Here is a 26,398-nt window from a genome sequence, read left to right on the forward strand (position 1 = left end):
TAATATCAAAGCTGAATGTTTTTGGAAGTAGTTTTTAGTTTGTTTTTAGTTTCAGCTATTTTAGGGGGATATCTGTGTGTGCAGGTGACTATTACTGTGCATAATTATTAGGCAACTTAACAAAAAACAAATATATACCCATTTCAATTATTTATTTTTACCAGTGAAACCAATATAACATCTCCACATTCACAAATATACATTTCTGACATTCAAAAACAAAACAGAAACAAATCAGCGACCAATATAGCCACCTTTCTTTGCAAGGACACTCAAAAGCCTGCCATCCATGGATTCTGTCAGTGTTTTGATCTGTTCACCATCAACATTGCGTGCAGCAGCAACCACAGCCTCCCAGATACTGTTCAGAGAGGTGTACTGTTTTCCCTCCTTGTAAATCTCACATTTGATGATGGACCACAGGTTCTCAATGGGGTTCAGATCAGGTGAACAAGGAGGCCATGTCATTAGTTTTTCTTCTTTTATACCCTTTCTTGCCAGCCACGCTGTGGAGTACTTGGACGCGTGTGATGGAGCATTGTCCTGCATGAAAATCATGTTTTTCTTGAAGGATGCAGACTTCTTCCTGTACCACTGCTTGAAGAAGGTGTCTTCCAGAAACTGGCAGTAGGACTGAGAGTTGAGCTTGACTCCATCCTCAACCCGAAAAGGCCCCACAAGCTCATCTTTGATGATACCAGCCCAAACCAGTACTCCACCTCCACCTTGCTGGCGTCTGAGTGGGACTGGAGCTCTCTGCCCTTTACCAATCCAGCCACGGGCCCATCCATCTGGCCCATCAAGACTCACTCTCATTTCATCAGTCCATAAAACCTTAGAAAAACCAGTCTTGAGATATTTCTTGGCCCAGTCTTGACGTTTCAGCTTGTGTGTCTTGTTCAGTGGTGGTCGTCTTTCAGCCTTTCTTACCTTGGCCATGTCTCTGAGTATTGCACACCTTGTGCTTTTGGGCACTCCAGTGATGTTGGAGCTCTGAAATATGGCCAAACTGGTGGCAAGTGGCATCTTGGCAGCTGCACGCTTGACTTTTCTCAGTTCATGGGCAGTTATTTGGCGCCTTGGTTTTTCCACACGCTTCTTGCAACCCTGTTGACTATTTTGAATGAAACGCTTGATTGGTCGATGATCACGCTTCAGAAGCTTTGCAATTTTGAGACTGCTGCATCCCTCTGCAAGATATCTCACTATTTTTGACTTTTCTGAGCCTGTCAAGTCCTTCTTTTGACCCATTTTGCCAAAGGAAAGGACGTTGCCTAATAATTATGCACACCTGATATAGGGTGTTGATGTCATTAGACCACACCCCTTCTCATTACAGAGATGCACATCACCTAATATGCTTAATTGGTAGTAGGCTTTCGAGCCTATACAGCTTGGAGTAAGACAACATGCATGAAGAAGATGATGTGGACAAAATACTCATTTGCCTAATAATTCTGCACTCCCGGTACGTCTGTAGACAGCTCTCCTGACCTCCTCTGCATATGATGATGATGATTTAGACTAAATTTGGAGTCATCACTCCATCAAACCTTTTGCCCCTGACTTTCAGTCCAGTACCTGATTAACTTGGCATACTTCAGCTTCTTTTCCTTGTTTGCATCCCCTAACGCAATCCCTGCTAATGATACCATGTCCCAGCAGTCTGTCTTTTCCTATCAAGTGTTAAACTTTGAGTTTTTGTTCTTTCTTTTGAGATATATATGTATTCAGTCATTGGTTGACACACCATTTAGTCACTGATAGGCTGATACAATAATATGGCTTCACGATTTCTTGTTAAGATTTGCTTATTTATAGTAAATGTAGGCACTACAGTAGTATAAAAGTACCACTAATATTAGGTAGGACGTAAAAGGTTATTTACATAAGCAAATATATTACATTTTCGGTGTGTCTCCCCCACTCACCTAACGCAAACACACTCACAGAGAGGGAAAGAGAGAGAGATGGAGAGAGACAGAGAGTGAGAGAGATTGTGCACGACGATGGCAGCAGTTACACCTCCACCACTGAGAGATGTGATTAAGGCTGCGTGTTGGATTGTCCTCTACAAAATGCTGTGAAATGTAAGTATGCCTTGTTTCCTATGAAGCTAATAAGGAGAAATAAACTTGACAGACTTTGTAGATGCTGACATATTTCCAAAGCACAGTGTTCAAGTATTTATGGCTTGTGACTAATAATCTTCAAATGTATTAAATATACCAATCTAAATATGTTACTTTTGACACATTGCTTTTTACTTATTCTCGCGTGCCCTTACCTTACCTTGTAGATTGTCTCTGTCATAAATTTCATCAAAAAGCAGAAATGTGGATAAAATGTTCTGTGTGAAAAATGTCAAAGATGGTAAGCACTACTTCAAGAAATTAATTTTTAATGAGTGCAAACTCAAGATCTCACTTCGTCATATTGCTGTCAGGATATGAGTGTACTAGCTTTCATCTACATTATGAATGTATCTAAAATGGAGATAAATAATAGATTAACTTCCAAAGATGTCCACTCATTACTGACAGCTACAAAACCTCAGCTAGAGACTCTGGCTCTCTGGTAGTGGCACAGAATGATGGCAATGGCTTTTCATTACAGCATTACAAAGTCATCTATTCCAGTTTAAGAGGAGAAATGATCTAAACATAATAATCACCGCTAATCTTTAATTAAATATGTCATTTAAACATTGTTTTCCATATTTTACAAAGACAGAGGCAGATGACATATTCAAGTGATTGCAACGATGGATGACATGCTCAAATCTGCAGATACGACTGAAAAAACGTACAATAGAAATGCTGACAAAGCAGAGCTCCATGATCCACTACCTGCTATCTCAAAGTTGCCCGTTACACGTGATTCCACTGCAGACCTTACAGGTATGCTCACATGAAACAGATAATAATGAAAACACACATGCTTAGTAACCCGATTCCTCCTTGTTTCTGTGCCTCCAGAATCTTTGATTGAAGTCAATAGTTTTTCAGAGCAGATCTCCACTGAGGACACCGAATTATCTTCAGTGGACCTCTCTACGAATGTCTTCCCCCATAAAACAGTAGGTACGGTGACCTGTGAGTTCTTTGTTTGTAATTTTATCCTCTGAAAAAATGTTTTCACAAGAATTTCCTCTGTCTCACACAGAAGCTCCCAAAAAATGTAACATGCAAAATATACCGAAGTCAGGAGTGACCAGAGCAGTATCTATCTGCAGTCCACAATCTGTGGAAAAGGAGCAGCCAAAACCTCGCAGCGCCTTGCTGCCGTCCTCTCTGGAGGCCAGCACAGTCCATGAATTGAACCATCCACCCAAACCAAAGGGCAAGAGCCAAGAAAGCCTTAAAACCACTTCTGCTCACACCGACCCAGGCGCAGAGGGTAAGGACAATAAACTTTAGTGAAATCCTATTTCAACTTATTGTTCCCACATATCTGTTTTCTCTCTGCATCTTTCCTCACTAACCCTTCTCTTCTATGCGAGACCTTTGTGCTGCAATCCTCATGGCCTGCCTCTTCTGCCACCCACTGGACTGCATCCTGTCCACGCTGAGGGGGTTTAACGGGTGCGCCTGGTGGCTGTGCTCGTCCTTCTACGACTGCGAGCCTCTCCTGGGGGTGATGCACCACTGCAACCTCTGCGGGTGTCTGGGTGTTTCTCGCTGCTTCCAGAGCGACTGTCCGCTGTGCGACTTGTGCCTCCAGGCTACAGAATGCCTGGACCTCGCTATGGAAATCTCTCAGATGCTTTACCACTGACGCCCGCTGCCAGAAAATAAAGCACATCCACACACGAACCGATGGCAATCATTTATTTGTTAAAAATCTCAAAGCCAAATTGCAGGGACAAGACATGTTGCTTTGTAGTTAACAGTCGGTGTGAGTATGAGTCACTGTGTATATGCCTGGTTAAGACAGGGTTAATATTGTGGAAAAGAGTAAAAGCTGAATAAGTACACAAGTTCTACTCCGTGATTTACGGGAACACGATGAGAAACGCTGAGTGATGGAGTGGAGCTGCTTTAAGCTGAAAGGTACCTCCAACGCTCTGAACGATCAGTGGAGAGCTTAAAAAATTATTGTAACCACCAATCAATGCCACTCAAAGCTATGATCTAAATATATTTTTGGCTGTTTTAACTAAAAACAGCACCATCAGTGTTAGAAAAAACAAAAAAATACTCAAACACACATTCATTAACTGTACACAAGGTTCGGTAAGCATGTGATGAAAATAAACCCTTTCTAACGTTTGTGACTATTTAATGGAATAATAATTGCCTTGAGGTTTCATTCAACAAAACATCATACATTGTTATAACAGAAGTGAGACTAGTGGTTGGTTTAAAAAAAGGAGGTCTGAGCCAACTGAATTCAGACTACAATGAGCAGGAATCCATTATTAGATTATATCACTTTTCATCATCCAAAAAAACAAACAAACAAAAAACACCCCACATATTTATTAGAACATGCTAACTGGTTAAAAAAATTACTCAGTGATTACCAAAGTTAATGGAGACAAACTGACAACACACATTAGTCTGCAGAAACTACTTATCAAATGATCAGGTATAAAAAAAATTGTAATGAACTACAGTACTTTTGTAAAAGGAGAAAATTGTTCTGCATTCCCACTGACTTTAAAGAAAAAAAAAAAAGAAAAAAAAAAAAAATATATATATATATATATATATATATATATATATATATATATATATATATATAAAAATGCAGATTTGCAATTTGTAGCTACTCTGGAAGAAATCCTGCTTTGGCTAACTAGCTGCAGCAGCATGTGAAGTTTTTTCACGGCCTTTAAGGTTTTATTACAAATACATGCGACCTGGGCCTTAGTTGTCCGCTGTATGTAGTAGTAATAAAAACAGACACAAGCTTTCTTAAAATGCATAGACTGCCATAAAATAAGGTGCAAAGAACTTGCTCAAAATAAAAGACTCTTATTTACAATGTGCTGTAACTACTACACAATGTGCCAATTCACTTTTTTACAGAGATCCCTTCTGTAGTTGCTGGTGATACAACCCAACACGCATGAGTATGCAACTGCTTTTAACAAACCCTGATTCCAGTCAGTCTGAAGAAAAACAAAAAACCAAAACACACACACATGAAATATATGCTATATATTGGCATTTCTTGACAAGTTAGTTGTGCCAAACATGTCCTGTCACGAAAAAGAAACCTCACAGCTTTCTTCCCTACAAATATGCATATAATAAATTCAAGCAAACCATATATCCCTCTTAAAATCTCTGAAGAAATCTTAACAACTATTTAAGAATGTATCATTTCTTAATGCTAGGTCCATGCCCCTATTGTACAATATTGCATTTTATACTAAGATTGCATTCAGAAACTCAGACATAATCATCTGATGTCTGACTGGCTCCAAACAGGAACAATTATAATGAATTTGTGTAGCAAAAAACAAACAAACAAACAAAGAAAAAATTGCTGTCTTCTGGTGTTAGTTTTGTTCATAATTATAGTTAAATTTGACTTTTTAAAGTTCAGTTGTGCAGTTCTATAAATAGGCTATAGTTGTTTAAGGATAAACTGCACTTCCTGACATTCTTGTCCCTACGGAGTCTCTGACCACACGCAAATCATCACAAGTCCTCATCCATCTCAAGGCTGCTCCTGCGACTGCTGGTTTTAGAGGCACCCGGTGACAAAGGAGAAAACAGTGGCTCGCCAATCCTCTCTGGAGACAGAGTGCACCCGTCATCCATAAGTATGTCTCCCAAACCCATATCGGAGTAGAGGGCGGAGGCCGGGGGGTCATCGAGCTCAGCGAAGCTCAGGCTGCCCAGGTCCAGCGGACTACTTATGGTGAGTCCGGCGGGAGAGTCTGAGGAGGGTGGGGACAGGAAGGAGGCAGGCAAAGGTTGTCCAATGGCTGCCGGACCGAGGAGGTTCTGGTTGGAGGCTCCTCCTGTGTTGGGAGCCAGAGACTGGCTGCTCTGTGGAACTGTGGACTGCTGCTGGAGCAGAGAGGGGTCGGAGCTCAGAGCAGAGACGCTGTTGGAGTTTGAGAGGCCGTGAAGCCGTGCCTGCATTTCCAGTTCCTGAAAACAAGAACAGCATGTTTTCTAATCAGATGGCCAGAAATCACTCATGTCATTATTGCATAATCTATTGCACTCCTATATTGCATAGCTCCTTTTATGTTTTTGCATTGAAAAATTCATTCCACGTGTTAAACTTTACACCCAAAAAACTGTCTAAACAAGATGAAACACAGATGGAACAAAGCAAGTCTGAATTTTTGGTTGATCCAAATTTGCAATAAGGAAGAAAAATAAATAGTTGAGAACTAGACGAGAACTAAATAAAGCAAACATAACATTTTGTGGATTTCACCTACAGTATTTTGTGCAAACTTTATGTCTGAGTAAACCAACAGGATGAGTGCAGACACTTCACAGACTTACTGTATGTATTACAGTAGTGACGACAGTTACACTGACATTTCTTCAGCAAGACAAAGACCTTCTTTGTTTAGAAAAAATATGAGTGAAAAGACAACAACAGAGCAGGGCCAAGGACGTGGAAGTCACTACATTTATGAAGACAAGCAGTTCACGCCCTGCTTACATTTCTGTCTACACCTAAACAGCAAAGGTGGACAAATGGCTTTTGATTTTCTTTGACTTTCAAGGAATATGCACCATTGTTCCCCAGACACATCCATTCAGATCCATTCCTATTTAGATGCATTCTTAGTCTGGATGGCACTACCTTGGCCTCCTGTAACACTCTGAAGAATCAATTATTTTTGACCAAGAATGTTTTCTTTAACAAGAAAATTAAGAAAGCCTTCTTTTCTTTGCCGAGTAAATCGGAGGCAACCTTTTTCGGAGTGATGTTGAAATACTTGTTCATACATAAGCTTCTAAGATGCACTATTCTATTACTTATTATAAGGCTGTTCTAAAAGCTCCCTGAAAAGCCTTCAGAAGATGGAACTCAAGAGAGCATATATGTCCATACTAGATATTTGTTTTTAATGGCTGTAAAATCCACAGTTAGCAAGCCCTCGAAGATCAAGCCATATCATGACCTCACTGCAAACCCACCACATCAACCCAACAAAGCCATGACCGCAATCTGGTCATGGCAGATGTCTGCCCATTGTCAAGTCTGGTTCTGTTAGAGAGCTCTTCCTGTTAAAATGGAGCTTTCTCATACAGCCTCATCCGATTGTCAGGATTCTCTCACTAATGTCTTCATCTTACAACAAAACACACTTTGAGATAACCATTCCTGTAAAACAGCGCTACATAAATAAAACTGAACACCGACCTGGATGCGTAACATTAAGGAGTGGTTGGCTTGCTCCAGCTTCTTCTGCCTCATCTCAACATCCTTGGCTCTCTGCTGCTCCTTCTGCAATTTCCTGATGTAGTCTACAGAAGCCTTGAGAATGGTACCTTTATTCCAGCGCATCTCTCTGTCATTGTTGCGATGTCAGTAAAGACAGGAAAGACAACAGAAGCAGAGGACAAGATCATGATTTATACACCGCATGTGTGGCCCCAAGGCATTAAAATTCAAACAGTGTAACTTCATGTGAGCAGTGGAAAATGAATATCCCACTTACGGGTCTGATGACTTCGGTATCAAAGCGCCCAACTCCTTTATGCGGTCATTGATATTGAATCGACGCCTCCTCTCAACTGCAACCAACAAAGAGAGGAAGCAAAGGCACACGAGGTTATCTCTAACAATCAGCTGGTATTAAGCAGAAGTGTACGAATAAGTAAATAGGATGTTGTGATTCTGAATCTGCATTGCGGTCTATATTTTTATTGTAATCATATTCAAACAAGAAGTTAAAAAAAATGACCTCAAACAAAGGTTTGACTTACTGAGGTTATGATTGTCTTTCTTCTGCCTTTCTTTCATTATTGCTTTGGCATCTGCATCTGACAGACAAAATGTTAGCGTTCATGTTACGAAAAGCTAAACTGTTTATTAAAAAACAAATAAATAAATGAAACAGGACACGTGTTTATAAAAAGAAGTTACTATACCAGTAATTTCCCTTTTAATTTTTGGAAGATCAGCAGGGCAGGAGTTGCTGACAGTAAGAGTAGGCGCTGCCATTCCCGGGCTATGGTACACATCCAAGAGGTTTCCTGGGAGCTGCACAACAAACAACATGTTCCAATATAGGTCTTAAATAGTACCTGACTACTCTGAAGCAAATGCTGCTGCTTTCATTTAGAGCAATCGGTTCTGTGAGTTCAAAATAGACTCAAAGCAGGTTTCTGTGGATCAGACAAATGCTATCAAAAAGAAATGGCTGCTACATAATAACAGCAAAGAAAAACCCCACCATTTATATTCTATTGCATATCAAAGATGAAGACTACCCAGTGCCAATTCAAAAATCAGAAAAAGCCTTTTTACCTCAGTCAGCTTCTTTTTCTGGCCCTCCAAAATCATCACCATAATCCTCATTTTTTGCTTTGCGGTGAAATTTTGGAAACCTGTTTCTTCCCTGCAGATTACTTCTTGACCTGGCCGTGTACTTTTTATGACTTTGTCTCACTTCTCTATGTCTTGTATCCACTGATAGCTTTACCCTGCCCATGAAACACTTCTGTGACAAATGGTAACTGAGTGCTACAAGTGTATATTTGCTCTTACAACTTTCAGAATTCCACACATGAAAGAGACCGCCCATTCACAGAGCGTACTCACTTGGAGCTGTCTGCGTTATTCTGTTACTGCACTATTAAAGAAGAAGCTCTAAACTGGAGAGGAACCTTCAAAAAGGAAGTTCAGGAGAGAACAATAAATGCATAGTTCTTCATACCGTGCTAGGCAGCTGAAGACCTGAGTCTATCAACGTAATGATGTCGTCATTAAAACTGGATTCAAGGCTAATAATGTCATCGATCACATCGTCAATCTAGAAAAACAATGAGACAAACGTGGCAGAAGGTAAATGGTGTGATAGTAATGAATATGTATTTACACTGTATAAAAACAATCCAGGTGGCAACACTAGACATCTGAGCCCAATGTGAGAGCTTTAAAGAGGCGTCATTTGGAAGACAGTGATGCGTGCGTGAGACGTGCTGGCACGGTTATTCTGCCGGTGCAGTATTTAACATCTTATTGTGACGAAAGGCCAACGAGAGTATGACAACAAAGAGCATGCACCCTCACAGTGGGACCTTCAGGCACATTGTTACAGAGCAAACACAAGCTAATTGAGCAAGAAGAAAGCAACAGATATTCAACTTCCCCACAAAAATGCGCTGGAAGTTTCCAAAAAGGAAACTACTGAAAAGGTTATGTAATCTGCTGTATCATCAAATGAAACTCGCACACAGGAAATTTAACTACTGGTATCAATGTTGGAATTCCCCTTACTTCTTCCTTGTTGGAGCCGATGTTGAGCAGCGCCATAGGACTATTAGGGGCGCTGCTGGCAGTAGGGGCCACTTCTGGGGCAGAACTGGACTGGGGGGCGGGGGACAGAGACAAGGTCTGAGGAATCGCCTTGTTTCCCAGAGTGGTGGAGAGGTACTGCTTCACCTGCTGCCTCTGTGCCTGCTGGATGTGGTACTTGGTGGGGTTCTCCAAGTGGGTCTGCACCTGATCATTCAAACAGCTGTTAGGGGCTGGTGGACTGACATACACACACACACACACACACACACACACACACACACACACACACACACACACACACACACACAGTGCTAAAAATTTAAAACAAAACAGGTCGCTCTTACTTTCAGCACCTCCACGGGCACCTGTGCTGGAGGGGGCCGGGCGGCATTAGGTGGCAGAGTGACAGAGATAGCTGGAGTCGAGTTGGTGGCCCGAAGCTGAGAGGCAGATGCCTGTTGTTGCTGAGCAAGAGCCTCGCGTCTCTCCTGCTCCTGGGCTTGTTCCCGCATCAGCTGCTGCCGCAGCAACACACGTGACGACATGGCTGAGACGGATCCAGGGATCTAGGGATGGACCTGTAGGACAGCATGCGATGTTATTACACCACTCAATCCACAAATCAGAATCCTACACTTTAATATTCTGATGAGAATTCCAGATGTCACTGCCAGGTCTAAAATATATTTACATAGAAAATGCTTAGTTTGGTTTGAAATAATCTGAGTAATTAAGTTCCAAAGCCATCAGAAGTTTGTGATATGACCTGTAGAATTCAATACATAATTGTACAACTTAACAAAACTGTTTTCATTAAAAATGTTAACAAATTACTTTAAAATGCCAAACAAATCAACACCATTAGTAAGACTGCAACACCCCCGAAAGCTGTTGGTTTTCAATCAGTCATTTAAATACGTTAAAATACGTTAAGATCTTGAATTAGTAGTGGGACTGTTACTTAGTTACAATGGTACTTATACAAATCTAGTTTCTCTAATCTGCTGCCTTTAAAGCTTCTTCAAGCCCCGACTTCTTTATTGTCATTTTCACTTCCCCTTTTTTTAATATATACCCTCTGTTATGTCCGGTACAGTTGTATCTGTTACTCAGAGACACAGGAGACTCAAATAGATCTTGTTTCAACCATGCTCAGCAGTCCCAATGAGCATTACAAGGTTACTATTGCAACAGAATTATTTACGAATGTGAAGAATTGTGTAACTGTATCTCAGCCCATTTTTGCACAAAGATTTGTACATTTGTTAAGGGCTCTCCAAGTGCCTGCTTAAAAGTGTACAGAAAACTGTTGAAGTGCATTTAAAGTATGTGTGTGCATATAAGTGCATATATAAATATTAATGGCTGAAAAGACAAAGTTTGGCCCAAGAACTGGAGACAACTTAAAAAGGCCAACTGGTCTGCTGCTTACATTTCTTTGTTGCACTTCAGCCACAGCAGATCTGCAAATATGTGTATCTGTTTACATCTCCAGCACCTTGTATTAGACCAAGTTGGCACTTATATATATATTTACATAGATTAATACACCTTTTTTTTGCACATCTGAATACTTCAGAATTATTATTTTTTAAACAAATGTAATTAAACATACATGGATTGATATTCTATTACACCACACTCACACAGATATTTTGCAGAAAATTCTGAAACCTTAGTAATTCCATACAAGAGAAGTGATTTCTCAGAAAAGGAAAAACATCAGCTGGGCGTTATGCCAAAAAGTGACCATCTGCCAAAAAATTTCCGATGTTTCTATGCATTTTTTATGTGTCATTTCTTTGTAAGGAGCTTTGAAAGAAAAGTGACTGGACTTCTTTAAATTTCTTGATGTTTCACCTCTCATCCGACAAGCTTCTTCAGTTCCAAGAGCAACTGGTGGAAAGTCCCAGATTTTTAAACCCTATTGGGAGTGTCCCAAGAGTGTTGTTAACCCACAATTGATCATGATGTCTATGCTTATATTAGTGAAATTACTGTAAACATGAGTGTTGGAGTGGGTGTATATATAAAAAAAGAAATTACCTCTTTTGCAAGTTACTTTATGAATTTGGCCACTTAAAATATGTTTGCAGAAACAGACACTTATTCTGATGAAAATCAGCAGAAATATTAATTAAGTAAAGTTCTATTTATATAGCACCTTTCTAGATAAAAGATCACAAAGTGCTTCAAACAGGGATGACAAAGTATAAAACAAAAACAGACAAAAATTAACAAAATGTCATTCTAAAAAAAAAATTAAATTAAAAAATGTTATGTTATATTGTTGCTTTTTTGATACCCTCTGGCCCAGATCACTCTTTAAAAAGATATTTTTAATGGCAGTGAGAGTGTTTAGCTAGATAGATAAATTATATATAAAAATCACTTTGTCAAAAACGGATTGGATTGCAGCTTCTACCTGGTGATGGGGATATTGTTTGTGGCTCAAAGTTAAGAATATATCTCATATATATTAACATAAATATATATAACATATGTTTCATAGATTATAGGCCAACATGTCATTTACAGCAGTTTAAATACGGGCATTTTTTGGCAAATACAGGTGTTGTGCCAAAAAGTGATTGTCTGCCAAAAACTGATTTCCGGTATTTGCCAAAAATTTATTGCTCGTATTTAAACTGCTATAAGTAACTTGTTGGGCTATAATATATGAAACAGATGTCAAATGCATCCCTCATGGATGACATACAGTCATCTTGAGCCACAAACAACATTCGTGTAACAAGGTAGAAGCCACAATCAGTTTTTGGCAGTGACTTTTATATAATCTTTATTTTTGCAGTTAAAAACAATCTCATTAACATTAAAAATGTCTTTTGTAAGAGTAAGTTGGCCAAGAAGACAGCAGAAATGGCAGCAAATATTACAATAGTTCTGTAAAAATATTTTAAGTAGGGATAAAGGACCGGATTGGTTATAATGTAAGTACAATAACACAGAGTTGTGAAGATACTTGAAAAACTGATAATTTTTTAATTCTATATATAACCCCTTTGTAAACCCTGTTCACCGAAGTCTATTTACGAACATACGTAAAGATATTACACATAAAAAAAATACACGGAAACATTGGAAATCAGTTTTTGGCAGACAATCACTTTTAGGCAGACGAACACCAAAGGGAGTTGGTGTCACTTTAAGCCATTGAACTGTAACAGTTCGACAGTTTTTATCTTGTCTGCGTGTCATTACTCACTGACAAGATAAAAACACCACAGATGGGGAAAAAAATACCCGTGATCATCCTTTGTCTATTTTCTGCGAGCGTAGTGATTAGTTTAAGATTGTATTGTTGCTTGAAGTGTGTCAATAATTTGGTCGAGGCAGACTGAGTACAGACCCCGCCTACTCGCCGCACGGCAGGCGTACGCGTACTTTTGTACTGTTTAATTTGTACTGCTGCTCATTCCTGTGCAATATCCCATCTGCCCGCCCCCCACATTAAGATTTTCTTTATTTAATCACTAGTGTGTACATACATTTATATATATATATATATATATATATTTAGTCAGTTAACTGAAAATCTTTTTCTTTTACTACATCTTTTTAATATTTTGCTCTTACTATTTTTCTATTTATTTTTTTATTATTTTATTTTATTTTTTCCTACTGTACCATTCTGCTGAGTGACTGTCTTCTGCTCGTCAAATACATTTCATTGCGATGTTGACCCTGTGCTAACTTGCATATGACAAATACAACTGAAAACTGAAACTGAAATAGTGGTCGCCTACCTTCTTAACAGAGATTCCCCCCTGACAACATAAAAGATCCAATTCAGTTTTAACAACATCATTTAAATGGGTTAACTCTGGAACCATTTAGACAGACAGTTGGGAGGTTGCTGTTTACTTTACACATTTTTCGTAATTTCTATTTTTGGCGAGCTAGGTTCTATCGTCATGAATTGGCGGTGTTCGTTTGACAGCTCAGTGCTGCTAACGGGCCCAGATCAACGTTATGTGAGGACAAGCAATTCAAGCTAGAATTTCCATCGTATACTATTTACTTTGAAGCTATCCAGTGATAGTCCACTTGTTAGAAGGTTGCTATTTTAGCTGAAGGCAGTGCTATTTCAGTACTCGTACGACCCCTCGACGGCCAAGTAAAAATAGGAAGTTGAATCTGAGCTAGTTAGCCCTCATTGCGACAAGCTAACGCTACACAGCTACATACCTCTTTCAGATTAAAGATACGTACTATCTGATTAGTGTAAGAGGAGTTACAGCCACACATCCACTGAGTCCTTCGCTTTCTTTGCCATTTCTTCAGATCCGTGAAAACTAACTTGATAGTCACTAGCCTCCGCTCTACCGTTGTTTACCTCAGGCCGACGGCCTTACGTCATCTTACGCAACTTACCCGGAACTTGTTAATTTTAAAGTTGTATTTTCAAAACGATATCTTGAATAAAGTGTCCTCTTATAGTATTGAAGTGCTGCTATAATTCATAAATGTGACACATTTTAATCTATGTTAGTCTGCCAATAGTGCCGCAGAGGTTAGCTATTCAAAAAAGTAAAGAAGTAATTCTTAGTATAAGTATTACATCAATAATATTACAACTATTCAAATCGCAATATTTATAATACCCGGTGTCTGAACAGGAATATAATCTACCAGGGACGACGTAAAAAAAAACAAAAAAAAAAAAAACCAAACAAAGAAAAAAAACAAAAAAACAAAACTTAGTTTCAAAGAAAGTATTAAGGGCCTCAGAAACAATTTTTCTCAGGTTCACTGCTGCACATGTTTAACCCAACAACAATAATAGCCATGTCAAAGAAAGACAAACCACCAAAATGGATTCATTAAATTCATCATTTTATTTTGGTAATATTTTAGTCTGAAAATGAGAAGTCCATTGCAGATGTCAATGTGTCCGAGAGTTTGGTGGCAAGTTTGTCTGCAGAGCAAAGAAAAAGAACCCAGAAAGCATTAGGGCAAAATCTAGATCATTTCTATAATAAATTTTAAAAACAAAAATGCTAAAAGTGTCACAAATCACATACAAGCAACCTTTTGGACAAAAACTGAGGAGCTGGTTGATACCACGACTTTCTGTGCTGACCAAACTGCTAGCAGCAGAGGTTTCTTTTCCAAATACATCAATAATTTTATCTCTGTATAGCGACATTTTTGTGACGAAACCCAACTCGCTTGATAGATTTGTTCTGATCTTAGCTCAGGATGTCTTTCTACTTTTTACTTACAATGGTTTATGAAAGAAAGTTGCTAATATCAAAACAAACACAATAATTTAATTAAGTGAAATGCATACTTCTTTGAATTGTGATCATGACTGACTTGGCTAATGAAGAAAAGCTGTGAGCTGGTTTCTTATCATATTTTTGATCACTGTTTAGCTGTCCTGTGAGGCACGGTCCAATCAATTTTACTACTTTTATCTGAGTCTGTGCAGAGTATTACGGTGCACTCGATAAGTTATCAGTTAAAATCATCAATAAACAATGCTGAAACAGTGCCAGAGGACGCAACACAGACCCATGAATCATTACTTCCACAGTGTTTTAAAAAGGATGTGAATTATATTAGTGAATTGAATGTAGTGAACTGGATTCATGGAGCAGTTGTAAAATATCTAAAATGTGAGTATTAGTATTACACTGAGATGAATAATTGCACAAACCAGCTCTTTTCTGTAGCTTCTTCCTCTTCTTGCCCGCAGCCAGGAGTGCCTGACCCTGCAGCAGAGGGTCCACGTTCAAGATATTCTTTAAATCCGGAGCCTTGGATGCAGCATCCGTTGCGGGTACCTCTGTCTTTTTCTGTGATTTTATTTCCACTGTCATTGGTCCAAACTGTTTTGAATGGAACAAAATAGCAGAAATAAAACGTGAGATGAATAACAGCATTCACAGTCATCATATACTATAATTCACCCACAATTTAAGGCTACTGCTGCTTCTCACCTCTGGATCCTGATCATCCTCCATAGATTCAGTTTCCTCTTTCGAGGATGATGCTTCCACTGATCCTCCTTCCAAGCCCAGATCACAGTGCAACTCGCCCTGGCCTCCCTGTGTCAGCCCAGTGGTTTCCATGCAGAATCCCATTTGAATGTCAGGACAAGACGACTCTGGACACAGAGGAAAGCACAAACCATTTAGTCTAAAGTTATCTGAACAGGTTTACATGATCAAATCATGTGGTTTTATATTATCATCATGTTCCATTTAATTTGCCTGACTGTGATACTGTTAATTATAACTTGCTTACCTGCAAGAACCTCCTGATTTCCCTTTTCCAGCTCGTCCCAGTCAAAGGCTTTTCCCATTTCTGTAACGATCTCAGCACTGACGTGTGTAGGAAGAGTGTGTGTCTCTGGAGGGTGTGTGAAGTAGCTAATCCTTCCCCTAAGAAACATAACTTTGTGAATTTAACAGTGCTTAAACTGAGCCGTTGCTTCAATATCATTTCTAGAACTTTAAAAAGCTATACCAACCCGGTCCAGTCCATTAGTACACTCTTGGCTGCCTTGTCAGTGTCCGGCAGCCCCCCCTTCCTCAGTTTGCCTTGCCGACGGGCGAGCAATGCCAAGAACTCCAGAGCTGTATGAAAGTCTGGGACACCGTAGTGCTCCATGATCTGTGTTTCCAAAAAAACAACAACCCCAAAGCCATTGTTTGAACTACTTATTATTCAGTGCTCAGTACAGTTGCACTGTTATCATTCAGTACAGTTGCTGAAGAGGTAGCATGACCTACTTGTGCCTTGTTGCACCTTCTGAGGATGGCTTCCACGGGTGGAAGGGGATCAACAAGCTGTTCGATTTTAACACAGTTGCGAAGAATCATTGCGGCGTCTGTCGTTGATGTTGCCATGACAATACCGGGACAGTCCAGAAGCTTTATGTGTTTGTCCAAATGTACCTCTTGAAGACACCTGAAATCCAGAAAACCCATCAAGAACACCATGGCAGGATTAATATGCACATCATAATTGTGTCTTGTTAGACGAACATATAAAGTTGGCACAGTTGCCAAGTATGCCTTCACTACACTGAGGTTGCATCCCTGTGTGTGTGTGTGTGTGTGTGTGTGTGTGTGTGTGTGTGTGTGTGTGTGTGTGTGTGTAAAAACTGAATTATTTTTTTATTTTTATAGCTGAGATGATGAAGTTGAATGATGGAACATTAATTAATTACCATAATGCAACTTGTTTTTCACAAGTACCTACTTCACAAATGTGAACATTAATTAGCTTTCCTAAGCTGTAATAATAAAAACTCTAAATCTGGGCAGGGGCTGTGACTCGTGTTCACTCACTTTTCAGGAAACAAAGCAAGACTTAAAGCAAGTTGTCAAATTTGTGCAAGTGTTTTGATCCCCACCCCCCAAAAAAGTAAAAAAATAAAAATAAAAATAAAAAAAGCACAAAAATGCTGATGTACCAAAAATTACGTGAAACTCACAATAATAGATGTATTAACTTAATATTTTAAAAAAATGTCAGAAAGTTCAATAAACATTCCAGTATCAAAAAGTTTCAAACATTCTAATTTTCTGGAAATCATTTCACGCTTCAGGGTCACAGAGTAAATCTAGAAAAATATTTCTGATTTTATCTGTTTTGATTTTATATACTGTTTTGTTTGTTTGTTAAGCTTAAATTTCAAAACTTACATTAACTACTGATTTTATCTACTGTTCTGATTTTATCTGTTTTGATTTTATATACTGTTTTGTTTGTTTGTTTGTTAAGTGGGTTTAGAGCTCTGGGTAGCTCCCCAGCTGGGTCTAGACTGGGTCTAGAGAGTATTTTAAATTCAGGGAATTTAAAATAGAAAGTAGCTCGTCCACAGAAGGACTGGTAGCTCCCCTTACGATAAGGGTTCAGATCGCGCGAACAGGTGTGAAATGTGTGTGTTTAGTTAGTTTGTTTGCTTGTTTTAATCAATTTTAAATCATGCTTTTTATTTGTTTTTGTTTCTAATGTCTCTGTAAAGCACTTTGAATCACCTTGTTGTTGAATTGTGCTATACAAATAAATTTGCCTTGCCTTGCCTAGAAAACAAGTGTAGGCATGTAGGTTGAGCATGTTAATGTGTACTTACTTGGTGACACCTGGTGTGGCTCCAACATTACATGCTCGTGCTCGTTTCAGACTGTTGATCAAACTACTCTTTCCAACATTAGGAAAACCTGCAAAACATTAATGGAACGAAAAAAAAATCCTATTTACTCGAAAGAAGAAAACCTGGTACAAAAACAGCAGTGTGTAACCTTTGATTCAATCTGGCCTCGAAGACATTTTGTGTAGACAGATTGTCTGTAGCCAACTTATTGGTGCTCTCAGAATTTCAGGGCACGGCACTTACCTACAACACCTACAGTGATGGCTGTCTTTATATCCAGGTTGCGGCAATAGTTGCCCAGTAGCTTCATCAAGCAGTCTGCTCCAATACAAGCACTGGTGCTGAGAAGCTCTGTGGTGGCTTGTGTCACTGGAACGTTGCTGCGTTTCTTCCCATGGCAGGAGACATAATGTGCAGAGTTCATGCCGGAGTCACATTTAAAAACAAAGTACAGCCTGGATTTAATCTTTATTTCTAGATAATTAGAGCATAACTGCTTCACTACTCACCAAGTTCTTAGTCTGCTGCTGAGTAGATGCTTTAAAAGCCACAGTGGGGAACTCATTTCTAAGATACTTTATCCACTTTTCCACTATTTCTTTTGACACCAAATCTGGAACCAAAGTAAAGCCATTTACTATTTTAATAAACAAATGAGATATGTACAATGTTAGTGGCCTTCTTACCAATTTTATTGAGGACTAAAACTATCTTCTTGTTCGTTCCACTCTGAATGACCGCCTGTTCCACCTGAGGACATCTGCAGCCAAGAGGGTCACGCGCGTCCAGTACCTCCAGAATCACATCAGAGGCCTCCACAACCTTAAAAAGCAGCATGTCAAATAACGCTCATGTCAACTCCTCTCTCATCCATCATGTTTCTAATAGCCCTTTTTGACTAGTACCTACTTGGCTTGACTCAAGTTCAGTCATTTTCCATAACAACCAGGTACCAGCTAATGTGCACGTGGTCATTTTAGCAACATGGAGTGAAAGTCCCATGACATCATTTGTATGTGACACAAACACCACAACAAAGGAGGACGTGAAGCCGATGGTAAAACTCCTGCTTGGTGTATGTCGTTTTGCCAGTCCCTGGGATCACAGTGTTGTTTTTTGCGTAACCAATTCCCTCATTTTCGAGTTCGAAAACTGACAGCATTGATTTTTGTGAAAGAGACTATTTCATGACTCTTCGAGTGATGTCTCTGACTAGCCAATTAGTGGCATGCAGTCTGTTGATGTCACATTTTCGAATCACCTCAGATTGCTTGGAAGCCAGGTCGAGAACCCAGCTACTACTGCTGAAGTACCTAGTACTACCACCTAATGGAAAACCCTAAAAACCAAGTTGAGTCGAGCCAAGCCGACCAGAGTATGTACTAGAGGAAACAGGCTATAAGATACTGAATGATACAGAGTGATTTTAAAGAATGTCAAAATTTCATTTAGTCTAAAATAAGAAGATTAATTCTTGTTGTGGTCCATATACAGACCAGTGTGCAGTGCAATTACATACCTTTTTAAATTCTCTGTAATATGCTTTCCTTGAATTCTCATTTTCAAAGTTGACATGCTTTTCTAAACTCTGCATCTCTGTCTCCTGTGAGGACAAAGAAGAATATGGTAATGACCACAGCAGCAAACTGTAAAGTATGCAGTTAGAGTATTGTGCTTACCCTCTGCTCAAACTCCCTTTGTCGCTGAAGGATGTCATTCTGGAAGGTTTGCAAATTTCTCCTCTTCATAAGCTCTCGTTCTCGAGACAATTTCTGCTTCTCCTGAAGGTCCTGAAGCTAATGTAGTAAGATGTGACATAAGAGAATGATTCACCAATTTGCCATCAAATCTGGTACAGCCAAGACTTTCAAAGGACGTACCCTTTGTTTCCTGATTTCTTCTGGGTTTCTGCTGTCCTTGACAGTCTGAGCAGGGGACTGTTCTGTATTTCTCCGCCCCGAAGCATCCCCCTTTCTTCCATCTTTAGCCTGTAGGATAAACACACAGGGAGTTGTAATATATTTTAGCTCATCAGCACAGCACTTGAAAGCAAAAGCATTCATTTTACTGTCTTGTTTACATTGAATGATAAATGCAGCCAACCATGGTAAAGATACAAATCACTACCACTGATAAGCTCAAATACAATATACTCTATGCACAGTGTACATTTGACTTTTATTACCATATAGTCCAGTTGTTTTTGGCTATCCCGCATCTATTTATTCCTGCTCTATTCATTTTCCCGCTGTAAACCTGCTACTGTGACTTTCCCAACCGAGGGACTAATGAAAGTGTCATAGATCTCCCAGTGGTGCCTACAATGTTTTTGCTTGTCTTGGCGTCACAATGAAATGTTTCCTAAATGTTTGGTGAAAACATGAAAAACGTTTAAAGTGTGACACCGACTACATACGGGCGCTGAGAAGCTCGGTTCTCAGCGCCAGTTCAGTACCAACCGAACTATTACTGACTGCTCCAGCAGGGCTAAAAGTTAGCGACAGATAACATTAGCTTTGTAGCACTCACCTTAAACTTCGCACTGAACCCGAGTCGTTTGGCTCGTTTCTGTTCTGTTAAATGCAAAAAATACAAAACGAAGACGTTTAAATGTCATTTCACGCATTCAGTGAGTCAATACTTTCAGCTATAAACTGATGGATACCTACTAGCTTTAGACATAACTTCACCCTAGCCTTGCTCTTCTCAGACTTCACGTGTACTGCTTCCCAAAGAGGTGGACATGCGCACACGATGACGTCAACAACAACATCCGGTTAAATGTCGAAATAAAAGCTTAGAAAAATAAACATATTTAAGTTGTAACTGACAGCGTAGATAGAGAATTTAAGTGCTTGCGTTATAATATTATTATTGTAATATGTTGTCATTACCATTATAATGCACAAATTATAACAGAAACTGTTTTGGGCTAACCAAGAAATAACAAAAAGGCACTTTTGAGACAGGGGCTAGTTCATTTTAACTCATGAATATGTTTTGGACAGCATCGTTTTTCTCATTCGGTTTTTTGATTCTAACTTAATTCCAAAGTCATTACAATGCATAGAACAGGAACCAGGAGACAGCTCAAACAGTGGCCTAGCATAACTTTGAGGTTATGCAACATTTCACGCAAATGCATCTGGTAAAGAGTCTTCACTGAAATGGCTCTGGCACCAATGTAATGAATTTATGCATAAGTTCATTGCGGAAGATTTGTAGTCACATATCTGTCTGCTTTCCAGGTGTTTGGTGGTTAATCTAAGCTTTACATCACTTTCACTTTTCCACGCTGTCAAGCTCATTGTGGCATCACTGGTCTAGTCAGCCTACTTTAAGCCAACCAGCCTCCACTCTGCGTACTTTAAATATCACTGCTCATCAGTCAGTCTCCCTTGCAGACGCCTTCGTGCACCCCACCTCCTCCCCATCTCCACCTCCCCCTTGATTCTCAGGCTCAATTCAAGCCTCCATCTCCATCTCTACCAACAGTGTCTAGACTCCGGGGGTCTTGCCCTAATCCCTGTCATTCCATTTGTGCTTTTTTGGGCCATCAGAGTCTAATCGGCAAATACCTTTATTGAATTCTGTATATCAATAAGTTATGTTTAGTTCCTTCTAACGATCTCTCCTTATTGAGATGCAATGTGGCTTTATTTTGAACATGTTAAAATAATACAACAACAACAAAAACAAGAAGCCCAAACAAACAAACAAAACATAAGAAAAAATGTTTAATAAAAAGTCGTTATAATAAATGAACACTGCAATTCTTAAACCATGTGGAGAAAATAGAGAAATGTAAAAGATTGTGATTTTTTTCTATTTATGAACAGCAAACACTACCAGAATGTTATTATAGCTGATAAAGACATTATTTTTACTTCTATTATAGCTAATAATGATATTTTCAAGTTATCAAAACAAACTCTTGCAATCTTAACCCCAGAAATGGCCTGATTTCAAAGAGGACGACTATTGAAGCTGAGAAAGGTGGCGCATGCAAAGAACTCTGAGTTCGCAATCTGTCTTAAAATAAATAAAATAAATAAAATAAAATAAAAGCATTATCAGTGGCAGTCCATCCATAATCATATTTAATAAAAAGACTTGCATGATTAAATGCATGTTATCATTGCAGCCTACGGCGTGCACCCTGCCTCTCACCCACCTGGGACAGTCTCCAGCCTCAGCATGACCCTGAATTGAATCAGTGGAGTAGAGAGTAGTGGTACGTGAAACATGTTAATATTAACCTTGTTTTATATGCAAAGTATAAGTGAAAATTACCATTAAATTCTGAATACGGTTTTGTTAAAGAAAGGAAGAGTAATTTTAATTAAAACATTAGCATGTTAAATGAAAACAGTTAAGTTCACTCTTGATTTAAACTAGCAGTTTGGGAGCATCAACAATATTTTTTTTTAAAAAGAAAAAAAAACGTAATCCACTGTGTCGTGTTTTGTAAGCTCTCGAGAACATTGTAGTCTTATTCTCCTGACAACAGAATGTGAGGCTTTAAGGTGTACACCTGAAGATTAACAATGTTATAAGCCATTTTTAAACCTGAACTAAACACAGTCAGACATTGTATTACTTTAGTAATACTTTATTACTTCTTTTCCAATGCAGAATATTTGCTAATGCCTTTCTTTGTGAAGTTGCTCTACTCTTTAATGAGGTTGGCTGTTGCAATTCAAACTGTTCAGTAAGTAGTTCCTAATTTCCTTTACTCTCATTTCTGGTTATAAATCGGTTATTTACTTTTTTTTACTCAGTTAGTGTTGTCTGTACTGCTGAGTCATGCTTTAAAGGGACTAAAAATGTACCAACTGTATCAACTCCTGGCAATACTGTCCTATGTTGGCAATTATTTTAATAAACATGAGAGAGGAAGACACCCTACAATGAGTTGAAACACAAAATTGTTATTTATTCCTGCATATATGATTTCTGTCATCCATGCTGTGTCATTTTGTATGACCCTCACGATTTCCTGTCGTCACCCACTGTTGGTGGCAGTCCCATTCTCCCAACATCTGTAGCATTAAAGGGTACAGTCCTGTGCCAGACTTTGGATCAGGTGTTTAATATAGTATAACATGTTAAATGCCACATTTGTATTTGTTTTAGCATGTTCAGATTTTACCCAAGGCATCAGAGGACACTGTTGCTCTTGCAGCTGTTTCTTGATGTTCTGGTAGTGTGAGTGCCGTGATAATGAAGGTGACAATTTCTCACATCCTCACAAATCAGATTAGCAGGAACGCCTCACGTTGGCATCTGATGTCTGACCTGTTTACTCCGTAACCCTTCACGTCTGGCAAGTTTGCTCTGGAACCTTTTAATCTCTCCGGATTGACAGTTCGCTTGAGGGAAAGGGTGAGATTTACCAAAACTGGCATAATGGTTTAATCAGTGCACTCCTCAAGTCCACTTGCCTCACAGGTCAACATTAGTTAAGAACTCCATGTAGGAGAGGAGGAGGTGAAAGGCTCCTGGATGACTCTAAAGATGTTAACTTTTCCACTTTTTGTTTTTAATGTGAATGTAGACAAGCTGTTAGTGTGAACTTCCTTAACTAGGTGAGCAAAATGTGATTTTGTTCTGCATCTGTGTACCAAATATTACTCTCTTGTGAATAGCTTCATCTTAATGTCACATCTAGTATTTATTTTTATCAGATTTGTGTGCACGTGTAATTGACAGATATTGAAAAACCTTTTTTTTTTTCTTGGTATAAACTTTTTCAGGCATAGTCACGCAAATGTTTAACTTTACATGGGCGTGTAAGAAGGAAATCTGACACTAGCTCACTGCTATACATTTAGAATTAGTTGATCCTCAGTTATTTATTTAGCTTCATTTTCTGAGTTCTAACATTATGATGAATAACCTTTGATTCCAGTAAATCTCTTACAAATTTAAGAATTAGCCTTGCTGCTGTTTCATTAACATTTTTTAAGAACCATTAATTTGGAGCTGTAACACATATATATAGTATGTGATTAAGTTTTGTTTGGTTCTTCTTCTTCCAGCGACAGTTGAAGAAAACCAACAACCAATCCTCAAAAAGTTGGCCATTCTGCTAAAGATAAGAGGAGTGGTTTCCCGTTTTTGAGTGAAGTTACATCCCAGGTGGAAAATAAAGATGAGGAAATCTTTGACTCCCTGATTCAGTCAAGTGCTTTTGGCAGTGTATAGTAAATGTGAAGGTTTGTGCTACAGCATTTCAAGACACAAATGTTTGTAAGGTCTCCTGCTTAATACCAAATAACACCAGTGAAAATAGCAATAGTGGTCAAACAATTGCTACACTAGTAGTTATAAAATACACCAGCACTACAGCTTGAAATATGCTTGATATTTTTATTTACATTTGAAAAAAGACAAGTAATATAATGATTCATTTGCTTTATGTGTATTTTTTTTCTTTTTTATTTGCCAGAGAAAGCTATATTTACTAAAAAAAAGAAAGAAAAAAGGAAACAATAAATATTTACTGTACAAATCAAAACATTTATCTTTTTTTTCCCAAAATGGAGAACATGGATATTTATGCGGGAGCCACAGAGGAGACCTCAGTCTTTGATGTGGAGACTTCGGAGCCATCATCCACTTGTTTGCCAAAGAGCTGCATGATGCATGTGCGGAACTGATTGGGAAGGAATAAAATAAAAGCATGTTAAAAACTAAAACAGATTTGACAGGGTAAATTTACCTTTGTGTTAATATTGAGCCCACCTGTCTGTTCATGAAGACATAGATGATTGGGTTGTAGATAGTAGCGCTCTTGGCAAAGTATGCAGGCATAGCAGCAGCCAGAGGGTGGAAGGCATATCCAGGGTTGGCTGCGGCAAAGCAGGCAAAGAAGGTGTAAGGTCCCCAGCAGACACAATAAGCCACGATCATGACAACGACCATCCTGGAGACTTCCCTCTCAGCCTTCTGGGTTGACTCTGACTCCTTCTGCTGCATGGCAACCTGTGGTTGAAAAATCAAGAATGTGAGATCAAATCTTCTATTCTCACATCTCTGAACTGAAAATTATAAAAATCAAATTAAAGTAGCATACAGCACGGATGGCCATCCACACAGCAAGGTAGCACAGGATGATGATAGCCAGGGGGAGGATACAGCAAGTAAGCATGAGAACAATCATGTAGGACTGTACTCCAGGGTCTTCACTTCCACTGAACACATCAGGTCCACAGGAAGTCTTCAGTCCATGAGGCCAGTACCTAAAGCAAGAAAATGTTTAGTCTCTAGTTTATATTTAAAAGACTCTGCCTTTGTATGCATCTGTGACATTAAAAGAAGCAGCAGAGTAGTTTACCTGCTCCATCCAAATATGGGAGGAGCACACCAAACTGCAGCCCAGACCCAGGAGAAGACAATTCCAGCTGTGGCCCATTTGGCATCAAATTTGACATTTCCAAAAGGTTTGCACACAACTATCCATCTTTCCCAGGAGATGATTGTCAGGGACCAAAGAGCAGCAATACCTGTGTAAAGAAGCAGGATACTCAGTAAGTTTATTTAGCCTGCAGCCTTACATTTGACATAATCCTGTCTTCAAATACTTTTACATTTAATATAAAAATAAAAAAATAAATAACAAAACGGTGGCCACTTACCACAAACTGAGACAACATAGCCCTCAAAGATACACATTGGGTGTCCTAGAATGAAGTAGCCAAAAAATTGGTTGCATACACTGATGGTGCTGGCAAAAACAGTCTCTCCCAGATCAGCAATGGCTAGATTGACCAAGATCCAGTTTAGAGGGTGACGCAGTTTCTTAAACTTCATTGTGGCCACTAAGACGAGACCGTTGGTGAAGACTGATAAGACCACCACGACAAACATCCAGAGTGTTGCAAGATTGTAAATCCATCGAGGTGCGATGTGGTAATTGGGACCCTCAAAGGGATCTAAAAAAAAAAAGAAAAAAAGAAAAAACAATTTGGCATCTCATGTTTTTGCACAACCTCTCTCCATTGCACTAACTGTGGTTCTAACAGTTTGTGTGTCTTTTCAAATGGCTTAGGCAGCAGATTCAAGTCCGTGGTTCGACCCCCTTTGTGTGGGAGATTTTCTTGGAGAAAGAGCCTGTACCCAAGTTGCTGCTGATGGCAGACCTTGCATGGCAGCTCAACAAGTGAGAGTACTTGTACTTGTACGTGTACTTGTACTTGTGAAAAGATCACTAACAGAATCACTAACAGCACCACAGCACTACTTATGTGCTGGTATCATTCACCATTTTGACATACAACAGTCCAAACTACTTCATTAGATTTGAATCAGATTACAGTTAAAATAAGTATCTTTATATGAAAAGAGCCTCTGGGTGTTTATTTTTTTTAAAAAACAGCCCAGATCTTTGTTACCAAACTGGATGCATAAAAAGGATTGTTACCAATAAGATGTAACAATACTATAATAAGAATGCCACCAAACACTGGTCGAAAACAGTTTTCAGTTACTCTTAAAAATGCACACCCAACTGCATACAGCATCATTAGTAGACATTATTGTTTCAAGACTAAAAGACTGATTTTGAATCCAGCTCTAGCAAGTCAAACAGCAATCTTTTCTTTTGTTATTTTGTTACAAGCTCCTATGCCGGTCAATTCATGAGAGAATAATACTGTGGTACCGTACCTCTGGTGTTATTGCTGTTTGTGTAAACGAAGGCTGATCCCCTGGTTGAATCTTCATGATACCGCCTTGCAGCAAAACTTTGTTTTCCCCACTCTTCTGCCATTCTGTTCTTAGAAGGAGGTCCTGAGCTGTTAGCCTTTCTTGTCA

The 26,398-nt window shown here is 39.0% G+C and overlaps 4 protein-coding genes across 5 annotated transcripts; 1 reads left to right on the top strand and 3 right to left on the bottom strand.

Moving 5' to 3' along the window:
• The first annotated feature begins 2,736 nt into the window (after positions 1-2,736).
• Positions 2,737-3,777, top strand: LOC146669266 (uncharacterized). The gene is made up of 4 exons (XM_085405777.1): positions 2,737-2,900; positions 2,979-3,083; positions 3,166-3,399; positions 3,503-3,777. The coding sequence occupies exons 1-4, from the start codon at positions 2,765-2,767 to the stop codon at positions 3,775-3,777; spliced, it is 750 nt and encodes a 249-aa protein (XP_085261903.1). The 5' UTR covers positions 2,737-2,764.
• A 935-nt stretch (positions 3,778-4,712) lies between these two features.
• tfe3b (transcription factor binding to IGHM enhancer 3b) lies at positions 4,713-13,822 on the bottom strand. 2 transcript variants are annotated; one of them, XM_085405776.1, is made up of 9 exons: positions 13,684-13,822; positions 9,795-10,028; positions 9,430-9,654; positions 8,867-8,962; positions 8,079-8,190; positions 7,914-7,964; positions 7,646-7,721; positions 7,348-7,495; positions 4,713-6,110 (listed from the first exon to the last, which is right to left on the bottom strand). In XM_085405776.1, the coding sequence occupies exons 2-9, from the start codon at positions 9,993-9,995 to the stop codon at positions 5,652-5,654; spliced, it is 1,368 nt and encodes a 455-aa protein (XP_085261902.1). In that variant the 5' UTR covers positions 9,996-10,028; positions 13,684-13,822; the 3' UTR covers positions 4,713-5,651. The 2 variants fall into 2 exon arrangements, with proteins under 2 accessions (XP_085261902.1, XP_085261901.1); XM_085405775.1 differs by having other exon boundaries at positions 7,914-7,970.
• Positions 13,823-14,290: 468 nt separating this feature from the next.
• Positions 14,291-20,346, bottom strand: gnl3l (G protein nucleolar 3 like). Its single transcript, XM_085405778.1, has 15 exons — positions 20,251-20,346; positions 20,111-20,154; positions 19,462-19,569; positions 19,261-19,377; positions 19,101-19,184; positions 18,268-18,403; positions 18,091-18,194; positions 17,825-17,969; positions 17,561-17,648; positions 16,212-16,389; positions 15,950-16,092; positions 15,724-15,860; positions 15,417-15,583; positions 15,134-15,305; positions 14,291-14,389 (listed from the first exon to the last, which is right to left on the bottom strand). Exons 1-15 carry the CDS (start codon positions 20,261-20,263, stop codon positions 14,325-14,327), a joined length of 1,701 nt encoding a protein of 566 aa, XP_085261904.1. The 5' UTR covers positions 20,264-20,346; the 3' UTR covers positions 14,291-14,324.
• A 3,693-nt stretch (positions 20,347-24,039) lies between these two features.
• Positions 24,040-26,398, bottom strand: LOC146669269 (red-sensitive opsin). Its single transcript, XM_085405779.1, has 6 exons — positions 26,252-26,398; positions 25,222-25,518; positions 24,921-25,089; positions 24,660-24,825; positions 24,329-24,568; positions 24,040-24,239 (listed from the first exon to the last, which is right to left on the bottom strand). Exons 1-6 carry the CDS (start codon positions 26,352-26,354, stop codon positions 24,141-24,143), a joined length of 1,074 nt encoding a protein of 357 aa, XP_085261905.1. The 5' UTR covers positions 26,355-26,398; the 3' UTR covers positions 24,040-24,140.

The sequence above is a fragment of the Rhamphochromis longiceps genome, linkage group LG5, assembly GCF_057381845.1.
Source record: "Rhamphochromis longiceps isolate RC_006_pf linkage group LG5, R_longiceps_female_GT1.1, whole genome shotgun sequence".
Lineage (NCBI taxonomy): Eukaryota > Metazoa > Chordata > Actinopteri > Cichliformes > Cichlidae > Rhamphochromis > Rhamphochromis longiceps.